Source organism: Pseudorca crassidens, chromosome 8, assembly GCF_039906515.1.
Source record: "Pseudorca crassidens isolate mPseCra1 chromosome 8, mPseCra1.hap1, whole genome shotgun sequence".
Taxonomy (NCBI): Eukaryota; Metazoa; Chordata; class Mammalia; order Artiodactyla; family Delphinidae; genus Pseudorca; species Pseudorca crassidens.
Window position 1 is genome coordinate 19,014,170 of NC_090303.1, and position 26,482 is coordinate 19,040,651.

The 26,482-nt window shown below is 37.6% G+C and overlaps 1 protein-coding gene across 1 annotated transcript; it reads left to right on the forward strand.

The window, feature by feature from the left end:
- Positions 1–237: 237 nt before the first annotated feature.
- On the forward strand, positions 238–25,819 carry SYPL1 (synaptophysin like 1). Its single transcript, XM_067745959.1, has 5 exons — positions 238–428; positions 16,246–16,370; positions 17,684–17,891; positions 22,614–22,802; positions 24,379–25,819. Exons 1-5 carry the CDS (start codon positions 360–362, stop codon positions 24,511–24,513), a joined length of 726 nt encoding a protein of 241 aa, XP_067602060.1. The 5' UTR covers positions 238–359; the 3' UTR covers positions 24,514–25,819.
- Positions 25,820–26,482: the final 663 nt, after the last annotated feature.

Here is a 26,482-nt window from a genome sequence, read left to right on the forward strand (position 1 = left end):
ACCCGAGCGCCGCGGGCTGGATTTGAGGGAAGGGGGCGCGGAGCACGCAGCATGGCGTCCAACATCTACTTAGTTCGCCAGCGGATCAGCCGGCTGGGCCAGGTGTGGCCCGGGAAGACACCTCCCCTTCCCTGCCTCTGCCCGCCCTTGCCTCCAGCGGCCGCCCCTCTCCGTCTCCGCCCCAGCGCCTCGGCGTGCGGCTCAACAGCCACCGCCCCGCCCCGCCCCGCGGCCTCCCAGGCCCGCCTCCCGGAGCCCTCCCCGCTTGCCCTTTCTCGCGGCAGGGCAGTTCTGTCTTGTCGGTCCCCCTCCTCTTCCGCCCCGCTGTCCTGATTCTCTTTCCCTCCTTCCCTCAGAGGATGTCCTCCTTCCAGCTCAACCTCAACCCGCTCAAGGAGCCGCTCGGCTTCATCAAGGTCCTCGAGTGGGTGAGTACAGCCTGCGACCTCCGGGCGGGGAATCGCGCCGCCGTTCCCGCTCCGGTTCCGGCCCGGCCGGCGTCCTCGGCGGGGCGGCTGGGGGCTCCGGGAGACGGGGTGCGGCTCGCTCCGCGCGGGGGAGCGAAGCCGCCGTTGTCCCCGAGACGGGACCGGACGGGACTGGAAGCGCGGGGAGGGGACAGGAGGCCGCGGCCTGGGCCTGCGCGGGGCGGGGACGCCGCAGTCGGCGTCGAATCACGGGTCCCTCGGCTGCCTCCGTCCCAGGCGGAGCCGCCCTGCCACACCGAAGCTCACCTCTGGGTATCCCTCGGGGAGTGGTGGTTTAAATTTCCCTTTGGCTTCACTGCTTTCCGCAAGGGAAGAGAAAACTTCCTCTTGCGGTCTAACCGAAACCCGGCGGGCCGGAGTAGCACCCCGGCCGGCGCTGCCTCTGCGCCTCCGGTAGAGCCCGTGCATTTCTGCCCCGTGCGGACTGGAGGCCGCGCTCCGTCGAAAGCTGGTGTGCCTTCCCTAAGTGATCTGACGAGCTCTCGGGTCTTAATTTGCTTTTAAGATTGGCCCCAAGTTAAAAATGGATAAAAATAAACTGTGGGTCAGGGAAGCGGGCGGGGGTGGGCGGAGTAGGGGAGAAGGTCTAAGCAAAATGCGTTGTTAGTCCGGTCGACTGAAACACAAGTTAGGAATCGCCATCCAGTTTGTTTTAGGTATTTCCCAGCAACATCCTGCAGTCAGCTCTTAGTCCTTCCCTGGGAACACTCTCAGTCATTAGCATCAAAGCAGATTTATTACTTCGACCTTGGTGATGATCAGTCACTTTGGAGGAGTTGGTGAATACACCAGGCACTGCACAGTGCCTTCGGAGTTCGTGGCCTAGGACATATTCCAGTGGTGGTTTTCAGGCCCGTATTAATAGGCAGCTGGCATCTGTCCAGCGTGCAGGCAAGTTGCTTGTTTAGCCAGCAGCATTTACATCCGTAACTCTTCAACCCCGTATGTTAGTGATAAAGTGGTGAAGAGTAAGAACTTAGGATTTTCTGTTTTAAATAACCTACGAGGATGTTTTAAAAGTAACACAGAAGCTCACATTCTCTAATGGGTGCTCAGTCCTGATTTCCTTCCTGCACCCAAGGGTTCCTACGTTTCCCCCAAAGTTTTACTTGGTGTTTTCTGAAAGCTGAAATAGTGCTAATTTCACACAAATGTTTACTTTAAAGACACCTAAATGTATATATTTAGGGTTCTGTTAAGCCTAAGCCCAGATTTAAATATAAAGAAGATTCTTATTTGAGTATATAAAAATTTTAAATTGCAGGATGAAAAACACATTTAACTGAGCTAATCAAATATCAGGTTTAAGAAAAAGTCTTTTATACCTAGTAGTTTAATATCATTGAGGATTATAATTAAATTTATAATTAACTTAAAATTTCACTTAAATAAATGAGGAGGCAGTTGTTTATATTTATGCTTATATTATTCGTCAGTTTTTTTAAATGTAGACTTAATTTTTTTCTTAATATTTTAAAACAGTGATAAGTTTATTAGTGATCGTAGGTCTGACATATTTTGAAAAATGTCCTTTTTAAGCTTAAGGAAATACTACTTTCAGTTTGAACAACTTACTATCACACAAGAGAATCTTTTATGAAAAGAGTATTCGTTGTTCATGGTGTAGAGAATATTTATTCAAATATTTGAATGTGTATTATATACAGGTGCTGAGCTAAGCACTAGCACTAGACCATGTGAATAAAACATGGTCTTTTCCTCATGACCTAATAAGAAAAACATGAAAACAAATATGAATATGCCATATGGCCAATACTATAATAAAGGTATAGGCAAAGTGTAGTAGGTGAAAGGAAGGAGAAATCGATTGCTTGGAGGTGCTAGAGAGAATTTCAGATGAAAGAACACTTGAAGGATGAGTACTTGTTCACTTGGGGAATGGTTGGGGAGTGGCTTTCCAGGCAAAGAGAATCTTACGTTCAGTGGTGTGAAAAGTTGAAGCAGCATAACCCTATTTGCGAATTTAAAAGTAATTGGGGTTGACTGGAACGTATACCGGGAGGGAGGGTGTGGTTTGAGATGATTCTGAAAGGTTTCAAAGGGCTTGCAGAATAGTTTGGAGTTTATCCTATGGGCCAGTGGTTCTTAATCCTTTGGGTTAACCTTTGATAATCTGGGCCCGTTCCTTAAGAAAATGCATATGTGCAGGTACAGAATTTGGGGTTGTTTATCGTACAGCTTCCATCTAAGCCCAGAATTCCTACCGTGTAGGGTGGATTCACTCATTCAAGAGTAAATAAACAAGTGAGTAATATAATTATATTTGCCTTTTAGAAGTTTTTATTTTGTCAGCAGTGTGCGGAATGAATTGGAGAGGAAAGGTCATAATTGAAGAAAGGGAAATCTGTTATTTGAAACATAATGAAGGCCTAAAACTAATTGCAGTGGGACTAGAAAAGAGAGGTTTAGAAATTTGAATATATTTGTAGGGTGAAGAAAAGAGAGGGCTGTAAGATGACTGCCATATTTCTGACTCGGATTAGTAGTGGCACATCTGTCTAAGACAGATCACTAAGGAGAAGCAGCAGATGTTTGGTGGAAGGTCAGTAAGTTTTGAATGATTGAGTTTGTGGTCTCTTTAAAGCATATAAGTGGAGGTATCCTGTAGGCAGTTAGATACATGGATCTAGAGTTTAGAAGACAAGTATGGACTGGAGATTCAGCAGGTATTTGGCAGCAAAGGAAAAAGGTATTGTTAGGAAGTTGGAGAGAAATAACATCTTAGCATCACTATTAGAGATATTTCAAGAAGAGAGTACTCAGCAATATTAGGTGCAATAGGTTAAGAAAAATAATTACTAAAATGCATCCCTTGATTTGGGTAATCAAGAGGCTTTAGTAAGAGCAGTTTCGGTAAAATCAGAAACCAGATGGTAGTAGGCTGAATGGATGTATGGTAAGAAAGAGAAGACAGTGAGAGTAAACCACTATTTGACTGTGAAGATGGGAGAGATTGGGTGGTAACCTGTTTTAAAGATGGGAATGAGTGAATGTGTGTGTGCGCTGTAGAGAAGAGACTTGTGAATAGAAGGTCTAAAACAGAGGCAGAGAGGCATAAGACAAGGCTCTAGAGGATAAAGGCTCATAGTAGGAATTTTTAAATGTGTTTTGAATGAATTGGTCAAGTTTCATAAGGTGTTGATTGAGATTACCTCTAAAAATAGTCAATAAATACATTTACAAACAAATCTAAAATCTAGATAAAGGCTACTTACTATCCATATAACTAGAAGAATAATTCCCCAAATCAGCTTACCTTTAGCAATGTTCTAGAAGATGTTAGACTAAGATATAACCTGATAATATGTAACTTTCAAGGGGTCACAAATATGAAGGCCTCATAGACTTGAAGGCAAGTACCCAGTAAATATTTATTGACAAAATAAAAATACAGTCACCAAAGCAGAAGCATTTCTATTTTGCTTCTGAACTGTAGCCACCATGCCTCTCTCTCTCTCTCTCTCTCTCTCTCTCTTTCTCTCTCTCTCTCTCTCTATATATATATATATGAATCTACTTTAATCTACTTCTGGCCCTTAGTTACAGTGCCTGGCAGTGACATTGCCTTAGTTCTGTTTGTGTAATAAGTACTCAGTAAAGGTTGAATTTTTGTTGTACTTATATGGGAATAGCAATACTTCACAGGGCTGTTGGAATGACTGAGTTATAAATATGTGACTAATGATAATGTATTTGAACAGGTCTTAGTAGGTTCTTCAGAACTGAAATGCTATGTTTCTAGGAAGACTAGATCCAGACAGTGGATACAATTTGAGCCCTATATGACTAACATATCTTCCGGTCCTTCAAGATCACTAAGTTCTCGTTTACATATTTTAAACTTTAGAAATGGTTATTGTAGACTTTTCATTTGTTTGCGTGTTTTCCTGCTTTTAGCAGCCTGTCAAGGTAATAAGATAAAATTTAGGTGAGATTAGATGCCCCATGTGTAGGAGTTGAACATGGAAGTAAAAGGCAAGGGTTAATGTTATCAAAGCAGCTTTTTCAATTATTTAATATTTTTCTAGTAAATTTTAATTTGGATCTTACTTTGTAGTCAGTTATCACTAGTATTTAGATTAAAGTTTTTCATTAAAATGACTATCTCCTTTTAATATTGAACACTGTGTTTTGGACTTTTTTGCTACTTAGGGTGAACACTGGTCAAATGTTTAGCTCTAAATAAGTCTAAGTAATATGCTTTCCTAATTCTACACACACAAAATTGTGGAAGAGATACTGTTTGGGAGTATATAAAGGAATTATAGACTAATTAAGTTGAATTTTAGAATTATGAATATTTTTGTGCTGGCCAAGTTTACTCTCAGTGTTAACAGGAGATATTTATTGAGTTCAATATATGTTCTAGGGCTTTACCTGTATTTTCTCATTTAATTTTCTGACAACCTATGAGGGTTGTTATCTCTATATTACATGTTACCGTTGTCATCTCCATGTTACTGAGGCTTAGAGAAATTAAGTAATGTACTCAGATCCCATGATTGTGATTACTACATCCTGGACTCAAACAGTCTGTTCTTAGTCTTTTCAGTAACTTACCTTTGTGTTTCTGATTGGTCTTTTAATAAATTAATGAAGAGATTACCCAAAATTTCAGGCTTAAGAAACAAAAACATAAGGTACCTGAAGTAATTTTTTTCTTGTTACATGCATGTTTATAACAGGATCTTAGGAGGAGTTAAAAACAAGTAGGGTTTTCTTGATTCATTTATCAAGTTTGAATTTTTTTCTGATTTTATACTTATAATTAATGAGCAAATTCAAAAGAACATTTAAAAACATTACTTTGGGGTAAATTATTATCCAGGAAAATTAGTGTGAAAAACGATGAGAAAGAAAACCCATAACCGTTTGAGCATTACATATATCAATTTGTTTAAAAAACAAACTTTCAGAAATACGTACTAGTTTATCTAAAATACTCTAAAAGTTTAGTCATCCCAAGTAGATTATAGGATTTTTACAAACAGGGACCATGTTTTATTCTAATTTTGTGGTTATAACATAGCACAGAGGAACAGCCTAGAAAATACAAATGATATTACAGAGTATAGGGGATGAGGCATACTCAGAACGATACTTTTTTCATCCATTTGCTTAATACTTATATTTTTAGGCTATCAGTCTATGGCACAGACTACCTTTTAAGAAACTTACCTTTCTCTTAACCTTGCCATTTGTGTTCACTTTTTTCCCCTATTGTAGAAAGGGAAAAAAGGATTTCAAATGGCATTTTGTGCCTTCCAGGACTCTATATACATGTAAAACTTGTAATAGACTTACTGACTTACCACTATGCCTTTGCTCTGTTTCTTCTACCCGGAATCCTCTTAGTGTTTGCCTTGAACCCTCTCATGGGATATACTAGATGTTTTTTTCATAGACTATATATATATATATGTTGTCAGTGGTTTTAGAATGTACATATATACACATACACACTCACTTCACACATACAAATAGCAATCTCTTATAAAACATTAAAGGGAAAATTAAGATAACAGCAGTGCTTTAATACAGTGGTTCTCAAAACACTTTGGTCTGAGAACCCCTTTATACTCCTTTATACTCCTAAATATATATACTCCTAAAAGCCTCAAAGAGCTTTTGTTTATGGGGTTGTATCGATTGATACTTACCATGTTAGAAATTTAAGCTGAGACATTAAAAAAAAATTTTTTTTTAAATAACGATAATTAATCACTTGAAAGTTTGATTACATCAATGGCAACAAATGCTGCTGGTTTTCCTTGAAGTGAAAGCCTCATCTTTTTCAAGAAAAAGATCTGACAAATATGCAAGTCTGAATACCTATATTTTGTTTATTACTTATTTTTTCAAGTAAAAATAGTATTTAACGAAAAAAGTGACTAGTTCAGCAAAGAACTCAGTTGTTTAAATGCTTTCCCTGCAGACCACCATTGTATTTAGGTATGCCGTAAAAGTGGGGTTTTTTGTTCGGAGTGGATTTGCTAGATCATATGGCAACTCTATTTTTAGTTTTTTTTTTTTTTTTTCCGCGGGCCTCTCACCGTCGCGGCCTCTCCTGCTGCGGAGCACAGGCTCCAGACGCGCAGGGTCAGCAGCCGTGGCCCACGGGCCCAGCCGCTCCGCAGCATGTGGGATCCTCCCGGACCGGGGCACAAACCCGCGTCCCCTGCATTGGCAGGTAGATTCCCAAACACTGCGCCACCAGGGAAGCCCTATTTTTAGTTTTTTAAGGAACCTCCATACTGTTTTCTATAGTGGCTGTACCAGTCTACATTCCCACAACAATGTAGGAGGGTTCCCTTTTCTCCACATCCTCCCCAGCATTTATTATTTGTAGACTTTTTGATGACTGTTGTTCTGACTGGTGTGAGGTGATACGTCATTGTCCTTTTGATTTGAGGTTCCCTGATAATTAGCATGAGCATCTTGTCATGTGCCTATCAGCCATCTGTATGTCTTCCTTGGAGAAGTGTCTATTTAGGTCTTCTGCCCATTTTTTGATTGGGTTGTTTGTTGTTTTGTTGTATGAGCTGTTTGTATATTTTGGAAATTAAGCCCTTGTCGGTTGCATCGTTTGCAAATATTTTCTCCCAGTCTGTAGGTTGTCTTTTCAGTAATAAAAGTATTTGCACATCCTACTTCATCACACAGAATATTAAGAAGACTCAAATATCAGGATTTAATAAAAATAACAATTTTTCTGCTTCATCGAAGGCATTCTTAAGTAAAACTGGCTTTTTTTCTTTAACTGCAAATGCATGGCAGTGAAATAACAGTTTGATGCTTTTGCTGATTCTTACTAAAGCCCAGCAGTTTTACCCACCAATGCTTTTGCGCAAATCAGCGCAAATGTCAATGTAGTATAAAAAGCAAAAAATGTTGTAATAATATTGTAAAAATATTTTTGACCTCATGGACTCCTTGAAAGAGTCTTGGGTATTCCCTGGGGTCCACAGACCACACATTGAGAATTGCTTTTCTAATACAGGATAAACATCATTGGCGACCAGCAATGGAATGGAAATATGGGTGGGAGAAGGACTGTTCCCGGATCTGGGAAATAAATCTGAGAAAAAGCTTCAACCTATTGTTTGGCTTTATAACTTCCATGGAGTGGAGTACTTAAAGAAGTAGAGAGAGAGAGAAATGGCCCCCTAACAAAGACCTGAATCAACCTACCTGCTTAAGGTCTGGATTTGTGTTAACTGCAATATTCTCCTATGTTGGTAGTTTGCGGTCCCATTATAGGATAAGGTATTTGTGGAGTAGGGCAGGGGTCCCCAACCCCAGCAGGAGGTGAGCGGTGGGCGGGCGAGCGAAGCTTCATCTTCCACTCCCCGTCGCTTGCATTGCCACCTGAGCCATCATCCCACCCCCACACACACACCACCCCCGTCCAGGGAAAAATTGTCTGCCACGAAACCGGTCCCTGGTGCCAAAAAGCTTGGGGACTGCTGGAGTAGGGGATTAAGAAGGCCTGGTAGAAATGACCAAAAAACTACTGGGAGGGAGATGACTTATAAAACCACTAGACCAGGATGGGGAAGCGGGGAATAACATACTCTCAAGTTGAGCTTACATCAAATATCCTAAAAAAAATACATGAAGAAAACTAATGTTTGCTTAAAAGCTCAAATTATATCAGTGGCAACAAATACTATCAGTTTTCCGTGAAGTGACAGACTCACTTCAAGATAGCCATCCAGATCAACAATCAGAATATTGATTCGCTCCAAAAGACATAAAAATAATAGAACTGTCTGAAATGATTTTAAAATAAGTATATTTAGGTTCCTCAGAGATTTCTAGTTCCATACTCAGGTTAACAATTGTTTAAGAATAAAGGTGACATAAAGATGTTTTCAACAGTAATAATTGAGCTAGCAAAAATCTTCTAGCTATTTATTTCAGCAGGAACTCAAGTTTACTTCTCATGATCCAAATTCTTAAGGGTTTTGGAACTGTACTAGAAGGCTATTTAGAGCTTTCTATGATTGTACTTTCCAAGCAGAGGGAAATAATAGAAGAGTGAAATTGAAGAACTTTGAAACTGACTTCACTGCTCAGTGCACAGTGGGAGTAAACTGAAATATTAACATCAATAACAAAATGTTTTTTAAAATGAATATCTTTGGTAAATGCTTCAGACTTTGATTTAGAAAAATCAATACCTTGGCTCTAGGCATTCTAATCTGACTGATTGTAAAGGCAAACATGCTATGATAGTTCATTTAAGTACTGAATGATCATTTGATTTAGTAAAACAGCATGCATTTGATTTGGCACATAAACCCTCATATACAATATACTTTTCGATCTATTAATATTTCTGAAGATTTCAATTACATCATTTTCCTGAACAGATTAATCATGAAATTAAATAGCAGTGAGGACCCTGCAACTAGAAACGTGAAAGATACCCATAAATTAGATGAGTACCAGTGTTCCCCAGTAGAACCCTCTGTGAGCTGAGCAGGGTCTGAGAATAGGAACTAGGAACTCTGGCTGACTCTGTCATTGTAAGATTTTATACACAAAGCCCTAGTATGCATCTATAATTTAGATGCATGTTTTACTATGTCATTATCTTAAGGCATATTATTTATATACACTCAGGGTAAATTTCATTCATATTTCAAATTTTAAAAAATCCTTATTTCAGATATTTGTCTAATAATTTCTTTTTCTCTTCTTTTTCTTTCTTCTTTTTTTTTTTTTTTGCCAACTTCTGATCTGATTAAGTAGAATTTGTTTTTACCTGGTAATGTGACTCATGAATGCAGCTCATAGAGGGTATTAATGCTTCTACTTTCTCTTTTGGACATGAGGTTTTGTATTATCACTCAGTAGTTTCTGTAAAGACTTTTTTTTTTTTTTTTTTTTTTTTTTTTTTTTTGCGGTACGTGGGCCTCTCACTGTTGTGGCCTCTTCTGTTGTGGAGCACAGGCTCCGGACGCGCAGGCTCAGCAGCCATGGCTCATGGGCCTAGCTGCTCCGCGGCATGTGGGATCTTCCCGGACCGGGGCATGAACCCGTGTCCCCTGCATCTGCAGGTGGACTCTCAACCACTGCGCCACCAGGGAAGCCCCTGTGAAGACATTTTTAAGCCACCAGTCCATTTTGTGAAGGTTAGTTTGGTTAAAAGTAAATAATTTATTCCATAAAGACACTTAGCCAGGCACACTGACATTATTAAATGAACTCTAAAAGTGGAAGAATAGGTGAAGGTATCACTGTCTGTCCTTCCCTGTTATAGGACTTCCTTACCTTCAGGATACCCAGCATACTGCCCCGACATCTGACTCTCTGACATACAGACCCAGCATGGGTTTCAGCAGTATGTTAATTTTAATAAAGCTTTATTTCCTTGTTTAAGTCTAAAAGTAGATATAAATAGGCATATTTTCTTCTTGTACACCAGTTAGATGAGTACTCCAGTCTATTTTAGAGAGTAGTATTCTAGAGGACCAGATATTAGATACAGAATATAGATATTCTAGATATCTAAATTAGTGAGGCATGTCTTGTGTCACTAATGTGGGTCCAGTGGGCAGAGAGATAAGTAGAACTTGAGACTGTCATAATGAATATGGAACCTTTTGACCTGAATAGAAGCTTGCTGTCATCCTGTCCCTGGATTCTTACTAGTTACTGTACAGGTGGAATTTCATATCAGCAGTTTCAGTCATTCTTTATGGGATAGAGAGAGAAGGGGGAATTAGTTTCATAAGTGGCAAGGAAATATAAATCAGCATACTAGAACACCTCATTTTAGACTAGAAGTACAAACGAAAGTGCTGCTAGGAACCCCTCATAAAGTAAATGAGTGAAACAAGTGTTTGGGAGAAAAAAGAATAGTGGAAGTTCATCGATTACTGGTAACTAACACGCATTCTGAGGGTTGTAGAGACAATAGAGAGTGACAGCAGTCTGGAAAGCACATACCCTGTCTTAGGTGTCATCTGTCATGCATTTCCATGTGATTGTTGCTTTATGGGGATATAGGTCTGATACTGGCATATCTTTATCCACACCCACACAGGAAATCCAAATTTTTATGTGCAGCATGCTGATATGAAAATATTGACAACAAATTCACATTTTTCATGAATACTGGGAAAACCACAATCTATCTTCTGGCCAGGTTTCACCCATGGGCTGCCAGTATATAACTTCTGATCGAAATCAGAGTACTAGTGCAATATAGGGAGAGGTGAGATGGTTGGATAGTTTACTCTCAGATTGTTTGTACTTCATTTAGTAAAAAGTGTGTACCTTATCCCTTTTTTCCCATAAGATAAAGACCAAAATGGCAAACATGACATTTATTTATCCTCATAACAAAAAGACAAGCTTGAAATAATGAGTATTTAAGACTTGAAATATGGTTTTATTTGTACATTATTGGCAATTGATTTTTTTTCCTTTAATTAAGCAGTTATTTAGTGAGCATTTGGTGTATGTCAGGCCTACTAGGTAGGCACTGAAAATCCTGAATAAAAGCAAATGCAAAGACATGACAGTCTGCCAAGGGAGAGATAAAGGCAGTAGTCTTAAAAGCAATAAGCTGTGGTACAGTGTGCCATTTATATACTAATTTTTGTATTAAATGGGAAACTAGTTTTTATCATTTTTGCTTTTGGGTTTTTGTTTTGTTTTGTTTTTCTAATAAGGCAAGATACACAAGAAAAATGCCTATAATAGAGGTAGTGAACTCAAGTCCATCTATTCAGCCCAGGAGACAGAACAGTACCACCACAAGGAACTGGGCAGGACCTTAAAGGATGAGCTTGTTGGAGAACCAGGGTGGGGGCAGAGGTGGGGAATCTTGGCAGAATAAACACGCATATCCAAGACATAAATACTTGGTGTGTTTCAGGAACAGTAAGTACAGTATATAGTGCAGTGTGACAGAGTTGTACAGGACCTGGCAGGGAGTATAGCATATAAATCTAGAAGGATAAAGTTGAGGCTACCTCAGCTCTGCCTCTTATGCCAAATTAAGAAGTTTGGGCCTATGGACTTCCCTGGTGGCGCGGTGGTTGAGAATCTGCCTGCTAATGCAGGGGACACGGGTTCGAGCCGTGGTCTGGGAGGATCCCACATGCTGCGGAGCAACTAGGCCCGTGTGCCACAACTACTGAGCCTGCGTGTCTGGAGCCTGTGCTCCGCAACAAGAGAGGCTGCGATAGTGAGAGGCCCGTGCACCGCGATGAAGGGCGGCCCCCACTTGCCCCAACTAGAGAAAGCCCTCGCACAGAAACGAAGACCCAACACAGCAAAAAAAAAAAAAATAATTAACTAATAAACTCCTACCCCCAACATCTTCTTAAAAAAAAAAAAGAAGTTTGGGCCTAAAAAGATCTGGAAAGCCATTGAGGAAATCTCTTCAAACAGGGGGGTGACATGACCAGATTTTTATTTCATATCAGTGTGACATCACTCTAAACAGCTCTGTCCGATAGAAACACAGTGCAAACTACAAATGCCAGCCATACAGTAACTTTAAGCATCTTACTAGCCACATTAAAAGAGTGAAAAGAAACAGGTGAAATTAATTTTAATAATACATTTTACTTAACCCAGTATATCCAAAATATTATTGTTTCAACAAGTAATATAAACAATTATTGATGAGATATTTTGCATTCTTTTTTCATACTAAGTCTTCATAAACCATGGTATATTTTACACTTACAGCCATCTCATTTCAGACTAGCCATTTTTAAAGTGCTCAGTGGCCACATGTGGCTTATGGCACCTTACTGGACACTGCAGCTCTAAAGCCCACAGTAAAAGATGAATGGTGTTGGGAATGAGTTTAAAAGTGAAAGGAGGAGTCTGTTGGGTTAGTCCCAGGGAAAAATGGTGCGGGCCTGAACAAAGACAGTGGCAGGAGTGATGTAGACAAGTAAACAGAGCTTTTAAAAGAATGGCATTATACCCTGTGTAATCTTTTTTTTTTAATTCTTTTTTTTTTAATAGAAATTTATTTATTTATTTATTTTGGGCTGTGTTGGATCTTCATTGCTGTGCGCAGGCATTCTCTAGTTGCAGCGAGGAGGGGCTACTCTTTAATTGCGGTGCGCAGGCTTCTCATTGCGTGGCTTCTCTTGTTGCAGAGCTCGGGCTCTAGGCGCGCGGGCTTCGGTAGTTGTGGCACGCGGGCTTCAGTAGTTGTGGCACGTGGACTCAGTAGTTGTGGCTCGTGAACTCTAGAGTGCAGGCTCCGTAGTTGTGGTGCACGGGCTTAGTTGCTCCGCGGCATGTGGGATCTCCTCAGACCAGGGCTCAAACCCGTGTCCCCTGCATTGGCAGGTGGATTCTTAACCACTGCGCCACCAGGGAATACCCCCTGTGTAGTCTTAGGCAACTTTTTTTCTTTCCCACTCAGCGTTAGGTTTCTACAATTCATCCTTGTTGAAGTAGGTAGCTGTAGTTTGTACATTTTCATTGCTATGTAACTTCCCATTGTAAGTACTGTATGTCAATATAGTTTATCTACTTTCCTGTTGCTTCCCCTCCCCATATTTTGATATTATAAACAATGTTACTGTGAACATTCTTGTGCACATGATGTAGTACGCATGAGCAAGAGTCTCTGTTAGGTCTGTAAACATAGATACTAATCGTTTGTGACATTACCGCAAATACTTTCTCCTAGTTTATAGCTTGTTTTACATTCAGAAGCTGACTTGATTTTTAAAAGACCCTCTTTTTCTGTAGTTGAATTTACTCTATGGTTAGCTTTTTTTTTTTCTTAAGAAATTCTTCCCTTCTTTGTGATCACAAGTTTTCTTTTATGTTGTCTTCATAATTTTTAGACTCACTTTTTACAGTTAAGACTTTAGCCCATCTGGACCGTCCTTCCTTGTGTTAGTTATCGATTTCAAATAACAAATTACCCCAAGCTTAGCACTTAAAACTATAGACAGTTTATCATCTCACAGTTTCTGTGGGTCAGGAATCTGGCAGTGGCTTAGCTGAGTTGTTGCAGCTCAGGGTCTCCCAGGAGGTTGGCTGGGGTTGCAGTCATCTCACGCCCCCCTCTAGTTAACTAATATGACTGTTGGCAAGCCTCAGACAGTATACTTTCAAGGTCCCTCACATGGTTGATGGTAGTCCTCGGTTCCTTACCACATGAGTCTGTGAGTTGCCTGAGTATCCTCCCAACATGGCAGCTGGCTTCCCCCAGAGCAGGTGATTCAAGGGAGTGAGAAATGAAGACAGAAGCTGTAATCTCTATTACCTTACCTCAGAAAGGACATCCCAGTCCTTCTACCATATTCTGTTCACTAGAAGCAAGTCACTGTGTCCTATCCACATTTAAGGGGGGAAAATTAATCTCCACCTCTTGAGGGGAGGAGTATCAAGGAGTTTGTGGTGACATCTTTAAAACCACCATTCTCTTTTCCTTAGTGCCCTACAATGCCAGCTCTGTTAGCTATAATTTGTCTATACGCACAGATCTGTTTCTGGCCTCTTTATTCCATTGATTCAATTTGTGTATCCTGTTTCTTTTTTCTAATTCTAAACGTGGGTACATACCCAAGACTCATTTCTGGCCTTCTGTTTTCACTCTGTGTATTCATGCACATTTATGCTAAGAGGGTATCTATTCTTCTTTCTTTATTTTTTAACTCTTTTAACTGAAGATTCCAAACTATGTGCTGACATTATACCAAACTCTTCATATCTATAACCAGATTCCTTTTCATATATCTCTTCTTCATGGAAAAAAAATTTCGTGGATGGTTATGATCCTGATTATGGCCTGATTCAAGGTCCTGGATGAATCCATGAGAGGCATTATATCAGTGTTCAACAGTATCGGCTTTGATACCAGACCTGTACTGAATTGTATCTATTTGCTGGATGTCTGTGACCTTGAGCAAAACAAAGTTCCTGCCCTCTTTGAGTTTACATCCTAGAGAAAAGTGGGCAAACAAATAATGAAGTACTGTCAGGCACTGGTAATTACAATGGAGGAAAAATAGAGCAGTACAAATAAAGAGAATAGATAGTGTGGGGTGGGAGGGGCACTGTTATTTAACATAGTGAGGTTAGGGAAAGGCCTGGGCTCTCTGATAAGGTCACATTGGAACAGGAAGCTGTGAAGTAGGAAGTTAGCCATGTGTTCCAGGCAGAGGGAATAGTTCAGTGCAAAGGTTCTGAAGGAGTTTATCCCATGTCTTTAATGAATAGTAAAGAGATTTGGCAGGGGAAAAAGTAGCAACGTGAGATGAGAAATGTTAAAGGAGGAAAGGATCTTGTAGACCATTATATGAACATTGATTTTATTTGGAGAGAACTCAGAAGCCATTGGAGAGTTTTGAGCAGACAATAAAGTTTTCTGCCATATATATATATATATATATATATATATATTTTTTTTTTTTTTTTTTTTGCGGTACGCGGGCCTCTTACTGTTGTGGCCTCTCCCGTTGCGGAGCACAGGCTCTGGACGTGCAGGCTCAGCGTCCATGGCTCATGGGCCCAGCTGCTCCGCGGCATGTGGGATCTTCCTGGAACAGGGCACGAACCCGTGTCCCCTGCATCAGCAGGCGGACTCTCAACCACTGCGCCACCAGGGAAGCCCTTCTGCCTTATATTTTTAAAAGATGACGCTGGCTGATGTGTTGACAGTAGACTGAAGCAGGGGCAGGGACAGAAGTAGGGAGCATCAGTTTCAAAGGCTGTCACCATATAATTCAGGCAAGAGGTGATAGTTTTGATTAGGATGTTGTGATGGTGGTGGTAAAAAGTGATCAAATTCCAAATATATTTTATAAATAGAGCCATCAGCATTTGCTGAAGGATTGAGCTCTTGGTCACTACACTATATCTGGGCTTTTTGTTTGTTTTGTTTTGTAGAAAATTCGTAAGATACAAATAGAAAAAGGAATTATCTTTTGTCTTCTGTTCAGAGGTGACCACTTAAAATTTTAATGCATAGACTTTTTAATTTTTGTTGTGTGTGTATGCATAGATGTAGACTCATGCACAACGCATTGCTTAAACAAACTTTATATGTATTGAACCATTTTCTTTATCGTTAGGTATTTCCCAACATTTTAATGACTGCATAATGTTCCCTTGTGGAATTGAATTACAGTATATTTGATTCCCTGTCAATATTTAGGATGCTTTCAGTTTTTTTCCTGTTTGAATAGAATTTGAGAAAACACCATTACATTTCTTTAAGCATATTTATGACCAGGAAAACAAATTTCCAACTACTTTTTGAGACCTCGAAATACCCACAAGTGAGGCTTATAAGCTCATGAAATAAGATCTCTTCTTTGCTTGTAGTTACCCTTAGGTTCCAAATAAAATACCTCCAATTTACCCCCTTTTGATTTTGATACTAATAAATAAGACTTCCTCTGAATTTCATACTAATATTTAGTGGGTACACTGTAATTTGAGCAAATGTATTTTTTTTAACTTCTTTATTGGAGTATAATTGCTTTACAATGGTGTGTTAAAATGTATTGTTATATGGGCTGTTATACCAGTTTCTATGTTATACTCGGGAAAATAAAATCATATTTGTTGAGAGTTACAAATAAATTTTTAAATAATTTGTACAATCTTAATTTGTAAATAAGAATTCTAAGAATGTTAGCGAGCCAATTTTTAATAATCACTATATTTAAAATTTTAATGACCTATGTTTGGGTACAGTAATGCTTCTTTTCTTTTTTGGTCTCACTTTGTGTAGATTGCTTCTATCTTTGCTTTTGCCACCTGTGGAGGTTTTAAGGGCAAAACAGAAATTCAAGTGGCTTGTCTAACTAATAAATCTGACAATAAAACGATTACAGCTACTTTTGGTTATCCATTCAGGTGAGTTATTTGTTTGTTTTTATGGTTTAACAACTCTTTTTGACTCATTAAAATTTCCAACAACTTACTGATCTTGGGGGGTAGAAATTTTTTAGTTGCATGCTCATTTGTAAGTAGTGATCATTGCTATTGAAAGTGTGGTGCGTGGGACCAGTACCTGTCTGCAGACTATTTTCCTGGACTGTGATGAAATAAATACAGAAAATGACAGTAAACATTAAGAAACTTTCATATGATGTTGCCTTGACACTTTTATTCTGTCATGCCACAGTGGACTGGAAATTTCAAAACAAAACAAGCTTGCTCTATCACCTTAGTTTGAGAGGCCATGTTGTGGAAGCAAACACAACTTATGAAAAATCCAAATTTCTCATGTATTTGCAATTACTAAATAATAATGTGCATTATATAGCTTTAAGACATGTATTTATATAAAGTGAAGAGCTCCTTGTGTTTCTTTCACTAGCATAAAACTTTATTTTCTGAATATTTATTTTATGACTATTTTGTTTGTAAGTTCTGTTTGACCTCAGTATTCATTAAAAGGTTTATTAGGTGTGTCCTGTGTTTAAGTCAGGGTGTGAATCCTCTTCCACTTACTAACTACTTACTTGACCTCTCCAGGACTCAATTTTTCTGTTCAATAAATTTAAATCTTCTAAGGTTGCTTTGATGATTAAATAAAATCTTACATTAAAGATATGTCAAATAGCAAGTGCTTGGTAATCAGTCATTTCCTCTCCATCTCTCAATCCTTCTCTTATAAAATTCCATTACAAGGAACAGTTACAGCCTCTTTGGTGATAAGTGCTTTTGTAATTTATGGATAGGGAAAATTAAAGACTTGGTGGAGTTAGCAGCTAATTAATGCAGAGTTAAAATGTGAATCATTACAACTGATTCTCCTGGTGCTAGTAACACAGACTCTCCCTCCTAGAATGGAATATCATGTCTCAAATTGTAAACCATTTTGTAACAACGCTGTTAATCTGCTAAGTTTTTATTACAGTAAGATAGTATCTGGGTGTGAAAGTGTTTAATTCAGTCTATATTCAGTCTATCATAACCAATTATGAGGTATAATTTATGATTTATGTACATTTCTTATGAAAATTTTAATTTACTTAAATATTTGAATTTTTCATTTTTTTAAAAGAATGTTTTAATATATTTGGGGAGTATTTTTGTGAAATGTTATTTCAATATTCTGCCTTTCTAATACTTCTGTATTAGAAATACAGAAGATGTATTTCTGTCTCTGTTGGAAGAGTCCAAGTAATTCATAAATTTATTTGAGACTTTTTTTTTAATAGGTTGAATGAAGCATCATTTCAGACACCTCAAGGTGTAAATGTGTGTGATGTAGATTGGAAAAGTCATGTCCTTATTGGAGATTACTCTTCTGCTGCAGAATTCTATGTTACTTTTGCAGTCTTTATCTTCCTGTACTGCATTGCTGCTCTTCTGCTATATGTTGGTTACACGAACCTGTATCGTGATAGTCGAAAACTTCCCATGATTGTAAGTAATCACTTTCTTTTTATAAAAAAATAATTTATATAAGATACAAGTATACATTATATTTGAATTTAAATATGGATTTTCTTACACTGGAAAAAAAAGTTCTTGGCATAAACCAAGTTTCATTGTGTTTTGACCTGTGCTTGCCAAGAGGTTGAGCTTGCTCTCCTTGTCATGTTTAACCCAATTCTTGTAGCCTGTTTGCAGCACTTTCTCTGTACTCTCTAGAGTACAGAGGTTTTTTTGTTTGTTTCTAACTCTGTTTTAACCTGGAAAGAACTCAAATATGTGATAGAGCATATTAGGTTGCAAGTAGCAGAGAAATTAAGTAGAAATTAATGCCTTTGATTCGAAGAATTGCTGACCATGCTAGTAGTCCCATAACTGTGTTCCTATTTCTTATCTTTTTTCTCTCTTCTCAAAGAGACCCCCTTTATGCCTTAATACAACTTAATAGTCTATATCAGAAATCCACAAACTATGGCACGCAAGTTAAATCTGACTCACTGTTTTTGGTTTTTTTTTTTCAAATAAAGGGTTTTGGGAACAGAGCTATACCCAAATAATTTACAGATAGTCTATGACTGCTTTCATGCTATAGTGTCAGAGTTAAGTCATTGTGACAGAGATCAAAAATATTCACTGTCTAGCCCTTTTCAGGAAAAGTTTGCTGACTCCTGGTCTGTGTTCTTAAATTCTTTAATTTACAATCTGACCCAGGTAATTCTATAAGAATTATAAAATTTGGCATTAGTGGCATTCATGAGCTAATTTTGAATCTTTAAAATGGCAACAAAGGATTTGGATTTGAAGTCCTGATACCTTTTTTGGCTTCAGGGTCTACTGAGCTAGATATAAAAATAATCTCTGAGACTTAGTTAGTAAAATTGCCCTGGATTATTGGTGGCCAATCCAGAGATAAGCTGTGGTTTTAAACTGGACCTCCACTACCAAAGAATAACTACAAAGTCAGTGTTAGTGTTACTGACTTGAAGGGACAACAGAGGTGTTTTCGTGATACTGGTCATTTATATATCCTGAGAAAACACTGACCACTGACATCTGCTTATTATTTGTGAAGTTACTTGAAAGGGTAGGCCAAATTATTAAATAACAGGTTTTATTTATTTACTTATTTTTAATTTTTGCTGCCTGGATCATAAGAATGCAGATGGTAAGTAAGGAATAAAACAATATTTTACCCTTCATATTTATTCCATTTCATATATCTGAGAAGAAATTCTCAAACCTGACATTTTCATAAAATATTTCTTGGTTGTTAGGTGCCTTTCAAAAAGATAGACATCACCTTTTTTTTTTAATTTATTTTATTTTTGGCTGCATTGGGTCTTTGTTGCTGTGTGCGGGCTTTCTTTAGTTGCGAGCAGGGGCTACTCTTTGTTGCGGTGCGCGGGCTTCTTATTGCGGTGGCTTCTCTTGTTGTGGAGCACGGGCTCTAGGTGCGCAGTCTTCAGTAGTTGTGGCGCACGGGCTTAGTTGCTCTGTGGCATGTGGGATATTCCTGGACCAGGGCTCGAACCCGTGTCCCCTACATTGGCAGGCGGATTCTCAACCACTGCGCCACCAGGGAAGCCCCGACATCAACTTTTTTACTTTGCAGTACCTAATCAACAGAAATTATGTATCAGTAATTTATAACTTCTGTGAACTTTACAAGACTTATTTTAAAAAAACTATGGTGATCATATAGTTATTATATTTTGTTAAAATTCTTTATAGTTTAAATTCCAAATGAAGACATTTCTTGCCAGTTTGTCATTATCCCAACAAATTTAAGTTAAATCTAGCAATGAGCTTTTTATTTCTTGTATTTTGATTAGTAAGCTTTAAAAATATGACACTTCAAGAAAAATTAATTAATTAATTAGTTTATTTATTTTGACTGCCTTGGGTCTTTGTTGCTGCACGTGGGCTTTCTTTAGTTGTGGTGAGCGGGGGCTACTCTTCGTTGCGGTGCGCAGGCTTCTCATTGCAGTGGCTTCTCCTCTTGCGGAGCACGGGCTCTAGGCACGCGGGCTTCAGTAGTCATGGCATACAAGCTCAGTAGTTGTGGTACGCGGGCTCTAGAGCACAGGCTCAGTAGTTGTGGCACACGGGCTTCGTTGCTCCGCAGCTTGTGGGATCTTCCCGAACCAGGGCCCGAACGCGTGTCCCCTGAATTGGCAGGTGGATTCTTAACCCCTGTGCCATCAGGGAAGCCCTAAAAATATGACACTTTTTAAAGCAGCATTCAGGTCTATTTTTGTAGAGGGTTTTTCTGTCTAATAAAACTATAAAACTGATCTAGTTGTATCATTCAGAGCGTCAAAAGTAACTTTTCACCTCAGAGTAATCAATTAGTGGTCATATAGAGGAATAATCCAGAATTAGTTCCGTAAGTGGTTTTTTTGTTGGTATAATGTATGGTGGATACTTCTTATTTGTAAAAGTCCAGCCTCTAAATTAAATTTTGGATTCTACTTTTAATTTAACTGTATAAATGTAAAAAAATTTTTTGTGTGATAACTAAATTTTTAACTATAGCCAAATACGACATGGATTTTTTTTTTTTAAGTGCTATTTGTTAATGAGGGTATGCTCTTTTATCAATGTTCTCAATTCTCTGCTAAGGTATTTCTAGGAGAATTTCAACTGTGACATTTAAAAATCAACTTCAGTTTTTAAGTAAATGTAGCACTTTTTTATGGTAAGTAGGAGGAGCGTAAGGGTTCTAGGCCATGTGGAGGGTCGGAAATAGCATAAAGTGAAACTAAACAAAGATAGGGTGTCCCAAATCATAAAGACCTGTTATGAGTCATATCCTAACTTATTGGTAGTACTAGGGCTGTCACAGGCAGGTTGTGCGAGACTAGAGTCCTGAGTCGCACAGACTGTCTTCAGAGGCCCACATTTCTCCCACTTCCCCTCACCCTAAGATTACTTCGTGCATCATTTTCAGAAAAGTACCTGCTTTTGAAATACAAGAATGTCATGCCTTAAGCCATCAACGACGTGGACATAAAGAGCATAATCAGAAAAAAACAGTGTATTTTTAATTAGGAATTTGGAAGGAAGAAACCTAAAAATTAAGAGGATTTGACATCTGTTGGTCAAAACTATGAACTTTAGCCCAAAGAGAACTTGTTTAACATGTGATAACCTCATACTAATTATTAGTTCTTCAAAAGGCATTGTATTTCTAGCAAGTGCTTAGAAAATGTTTACCTGCAGCACAAAGTACAGCAGAGTACCGCAGCAAGAAAGGGAGTACTCCCCCAGTGCAAAATATTTAAGCTATAATGTTTCTATTTTCTCTTTGATATACATTTTTTAAGAGGGCCAGTAGCAGTGGGGAGCTCAAATGCAAAATGCAAATACATTGTACCACCATGCTTGTAAAATTAGTCATTGTTTTGGTTCTCTAATTACAAGACGTTTATTTCAGTGCCATCTTGACGCGGTGGACAAGCTATATATATCACAGTTTCTATATCTCATACATGACCACTGGTATTTATTCGACATAAATGACTAAAAGTTCGTTGGCAAAAGTAATTTAAAACTAACCAGATTTATTTAAAAAACAAAACAATTCTGTGATAAGCTCCAAAACCCATTTCTGAGCTTGGAAAGATTTTTGCTGCAGATATGTAAGAACTCATAGTCTTGAGCATATCTGAATGCTTAGAATACATAACATTAAAAGATACAAATTTTATATTGTTCCCACTTTGGTTGTTAATTTAAAGGAAGACCAAATGAGGTGGAACTTACACTTTACACTATCCAAATGCAGACTTTAAAAAAGTGTTACTTAGATCTTTGTAGCCAGTACTCGTTGACAGAATTCTAGTTCCCCAGCAGAATAGATTAAGGAAAATAAATTTTTTTCTTTATCTTATTAGTTCAGTAAAAGATTATCCAAAATATTAAAAACTTCAGTCCTATTCTTGGAATGTAATAAGTGGCAAACACTTTCTTAGAAAACATAGTGACAAGGTATCTTGAGAGAGATTTTTTTTGTTGTCCCTTTCTTAATATAATGCGTCTTCTTAAAATTTTGTGGTCATGAATTTAAAAAGAGACTAGTTATCCAGGATGTGTGCTTTTCACGATTTCATTATTAGAGGTAGATTTAACTAAAGTTAGAGGTTTGCCAGAGCAGTATGAGGAAGCAGGTGAAGGGTAAGGGAATTGAGAGTATATGTAAGAGATTATAATGAATGACCTCAGAATATAAATTAAAGAGGGAAATAAGATGAGATTGTAGGTCTCAGTGAGGTCAAAGGATTTTTGAGGTTGGGGTGTCAGAGGGAGTAAGCTAGAAAGAGAGAGGTGATATTGGAGAGGGGGTGATTAAAACAGAGATGATGGAGGTATACAGTTATTAGTGATAACAGGATCCAATATATGATCCTGAGAGGGAGAGGCTTAGATAAGTTGTGGTGAGGGCTGTGTAAAACTTTGATTTCTCCATGTGAAAATCTGACTCCTCAGGAGATAACTAAGTCTTGTTTACTGTTGTATCTCAGGCACTGGGCTGGCAATAGTAAACAGCAGTGTTTGCTGTGTTGACTGTGGCCTTTTTGATGAAGTATGTCATGAAGGCCATTTCTCAGTACCATAGGGTTCATTGTGATCTCAATTCCTTCATCATGGATTTGAAATTTAGTATCTTTAAATTAACTGTTCATCATTAATTCATACTTATTTTTGCTTTAGGACTTTGTTGTTACTCTTGTTGCCACTTTTTTGTGGTTGGTGAGCACTTCAGCCTGGGCTAAAGCTCTTACAGATATTAAAACAGCTACCGGTCGCAATATTGTCCAGGAACTTCTGCCTTGTAATCAACAGAGAGTGATATGTCATTTTGGCTCTGTGACTAGTATGGGATCCCTAAATGTATCTGTGGTAAGTATGCAGTGTTTATAAAATATGTTATTTCACTTATTAGAAAAACCTTATTAGTGATTCAAGAAAACAGTAGTTTTTAATAAATCTCTGGATGAATGTATTTTATTTTTACCAGCCTTATCAGAATCCGAGTTATCATATAGTCTTTACCTTTATAACAACAAAAAAAAGTTTTTAAAGAAAATTATTACTTGTAAACAGGTTTGAACAAGATCGTGGTTGAGTCTTTCTTTTCATTAACATTGATTAGGCAAGACTTTGACCCAAAAGGCACTAATAATAGTCACTAACATTTACTAAGGCTGTGTGCTAAGGTCATTACACTCATATCTTATTTAAGTTATCCAACAATTCTGAGAGGAATGTGGAAAGTGGTATTACTGTCTTCATTTTACAACTGGGAAAAGACGTAGCTCATATGTTAATTCACCCAAGGTGATGCAACTAGTAAGTTGGCAAAGCCAAGGTTTGAACCAGATCTGACTTTAAAGCAAGCCCCTTCTCTAATCTGATTTGCTTTGGGTGTATGAAAAAATACTTTTAGAGTTCCTTAAAAAATCCTAAAATTTTGGTCTATTTAAATTTCAATATTATTTTGTCTGTTATTTTATCCAAATACAGATACATTATTAATATAACAAGGGTATTATTTTTAGGGAGGTCTCATGTCTTTTCAGGAAAATATTTTTCCAGTGGATAAAGTCAGTCCTGCCTTATAAAGCAATTTGATCAAACTTCTGTTTTATAACTTTGTAATCTAAAAGTCTTTATATATATATATTGACAGTGATCTGAGATGGACAGTTTCAGAAATGTTGTTTTTATATCCAAATATACAAAAAGATAGAAAGCAGTTGGCCTTCAGTAATATGATAGTGCTCAAGCTTTTTACCTCACTCTTACCTCATAAGTCACTATTATTCTTGTATTTATAAAAAACCGAAAATAGGGTATCTTCAGTTTGTTCATCTCTGAGACTTTAATCTTCTCAGATTTATACCTAGGAAGGCTAATTTATTTTAGGTTGACTAATGCAGGATGTGAAGTAAAGTTCTTCTGTGACTCCTTTTCTCTTCTGGCTGCAGCTGTGGAAGTAAGGGAGATGGTGGTAGGGGGATAAAGTAGGGAAATAGGAAAAGATGCACAAAGGATGTTTATAACCATTCAGATGGGAGAAAAGTAAAAGCCCTCCCAAAGAAGGAACCATGGATTCCTGTGTTCCTCTTCACCTGGAAGCACTGAAGTCTAAATATAAAGTAATAAAAGGAAGGTTTTAGTTACTTTTCTCAAATTTAATCCCATCTTGTAATAATGAGCATGCAAAAATAAGGTATCTTTTAGTCATGATTTTATATGTTACAAATTTAGAGATTTCATTGGGAATAAGTCATTATGTATCCAAATCTGGCATTGAAATGCAAAGTCTTCCTTTTTTAATTCCACTTTATGTGTAGTTCAAACTTTAAATGAAATAATGGTAGACAGCCTGTAGATATTTAATATTTACAGGAAAACAAAGTTATGAAATTTTAATTATATACTAGATTTTCATGTTTATTTTTCTCTTTCTTAGATCTTTGGCTTTCTGAATATGATACTTTGGGGAGGAAATGCATGGTTTGTGTACAAGGAGACCAGCTTACACAGTCCCTCAAATACTTCTACTTCCCATAGCCAAGGAGGTATTCCTCCTCCAACTGGAATATAATTGAAGGGAGAAGTACAGTACACTGTTTGAAGTAGATGTCTATACTATGACCTGTTGCCAACATCTTGAGAAGCATTTTTTGTTTCTAATAAAAGTAATGGCTTTTTCAATAAATTGGTGGGTTTAAAATTTTGCTGCTTTTTTACATAAAGCTTGTGCCTTTCCTAGAAATTTAAGATGTAAATGTATTCTCACATGTGAATTTGAAAATTCTGGGGCCTATTATGAGATGATACACATTTTTAAATGAACAATAATTTCTTCACTAAGTTGTTTGCCTTCCAAAGTGTTTACACCTTAAGCCTTAACATACATCTTCACTGAGAAAAGAGTTATATTGTTATATCATAATAGGAAGAAAATCTCTATTGGAATATACACTACTGTAAGTTTGTACAGATCATATTCCTAAGACCTGTCTTTGTTTAAGAAAGTCTTGATTACGTAAATCATATTTAGAAAAAACATTTAGTTCACAGTTTATATCTGAACATTGTTTATATGTTATGAAAAATTTTTAATACAAAGGCTGCATGTATGTTTTATTTCTGTTTTTCTAAATGACCTACAGTACTTGACAGGTGTACTAAAGTTGTTTTGGGAGTGGGGTTTAGAAATTTCTATTGATGTATAGTTAATTTAGTAATTCTCTTGCATGAGGTATAAGCTTCCATTATGTTGGTTATTTAATAGATTGGCTATATAAGTAGAACATGGTTCACCGAGATGTTTTGATATGTATGGGCATTACTCCTAGTGATATTTGTTTGCTGTCCTTTGTTGCTCATACTCCTTCAGTGCAGGCTGAGGCCTCATCTCCTTGTAAGTACAGTAAAATAATCTACCTTTTTTTGCAGACTATTCATAGGGTTACAAAAAATGAAGGTTGCCTTTTACTTTTGAAACATTTAACATTTATATTCAATGAAGTTGCTATTTTGAGTTTAGTATTGGTATTGTGAAAATGAATGCAATTTGGATCTCATGTTTCTTAATGTTATTCTTATTTCACAAATGGATAATTAAGGAATTATACATAATAAACAGGGAACCTAAGGGGGCTCTATTATGGGTGTGCTGTCTTTGCTCACACATTTGGGTGTCTTCTGAATATAGGGCTTATTCACATTTTGCTACCTAATATTTTTGCTGTACAGGCCCAGATTTCCTACTACCACATAATTGTTTATATGTGAAGCACATCTTTCTATTGCCTTATTTTTGTTGCTTTTGTTCATGACAAGCATTGTCAATATGAGAATGTATATCTTTTATGCAACCAGCTTAATAAAGAAGTTAAAGGAAAGAGTGCACTGATTGTTATATTACAAAGGAACTTTCCTCTTAAAGGCATGAGCAATGCAAAATGGAATGGATTTACAAAGCAAGAAATAGAATATCACAATAGTTTTTTTTTTAATATTTGGCAACAAATAAAAGAAAAAATGCTTTGGAGACACTGGTTCTATCCTTTTTTCTTTCAATCTCATTTTTAAAATGCTTATTTGTAACTTTCAGATTAAGTTTTACTGATAAACCTTTTCTAATTGACTGTCCAGTTGGCAGCAAAGATTCTTGATTAAGAGTGTATGCTCTGGAGCCAAACTGCCTGAATTTGAATCTTGGCTTCACCACTTACTAGCTCATTAACTTCAGGCAAATTACTTACCCTCTGTATGCCTCAGTTTGCTTATCTGAAAAACAGGAATAAGAATGCTAACCTCACAGAGTATTTATGAGGTTGAAGTGAGTTAATAAATATAAAGTCCTTGGAACAGTGTTTAGCATTACTTTATAAATTTTGCCTATGACTACTAAATTCTGATAGCATGTAAGATAGAGATTCTTGAGTCCACAGGGCTAAGGTGGGGGGAGGGTGGTGGTCTTGGGCAGAGAGGTAGGATGAGCTTCAGGATTACATGAGTCTCCCTTTATATTCCTCAGAGTCCTAGATGTTTTGATGTATATT

Bases quoted from the DNA above. Each gene is read 5' to 3' on its own strand.
- SYPL1 (XM_067745959.1), top strand. From the start codon at position 360: ATGTCCTCCTTCCAGCTCAACCTCAACCCGCTCAAGGAGCCGCTCGGC. The intron at 429-16,245 runs GTGAGTACAGCC...CACTTTGTGTAG, and splicing joins TCATCAAGGTCCTCGAGTGG to ATTGCTTCTATCTTTGCTTT. The intron at 16,371-17,683 runs GTGAGTTATTTG...TTTTTTTAATAG, and splicing joins ACTTTTGGTTATCCATTCAG to GTTGAATGAAGCATCATTTC.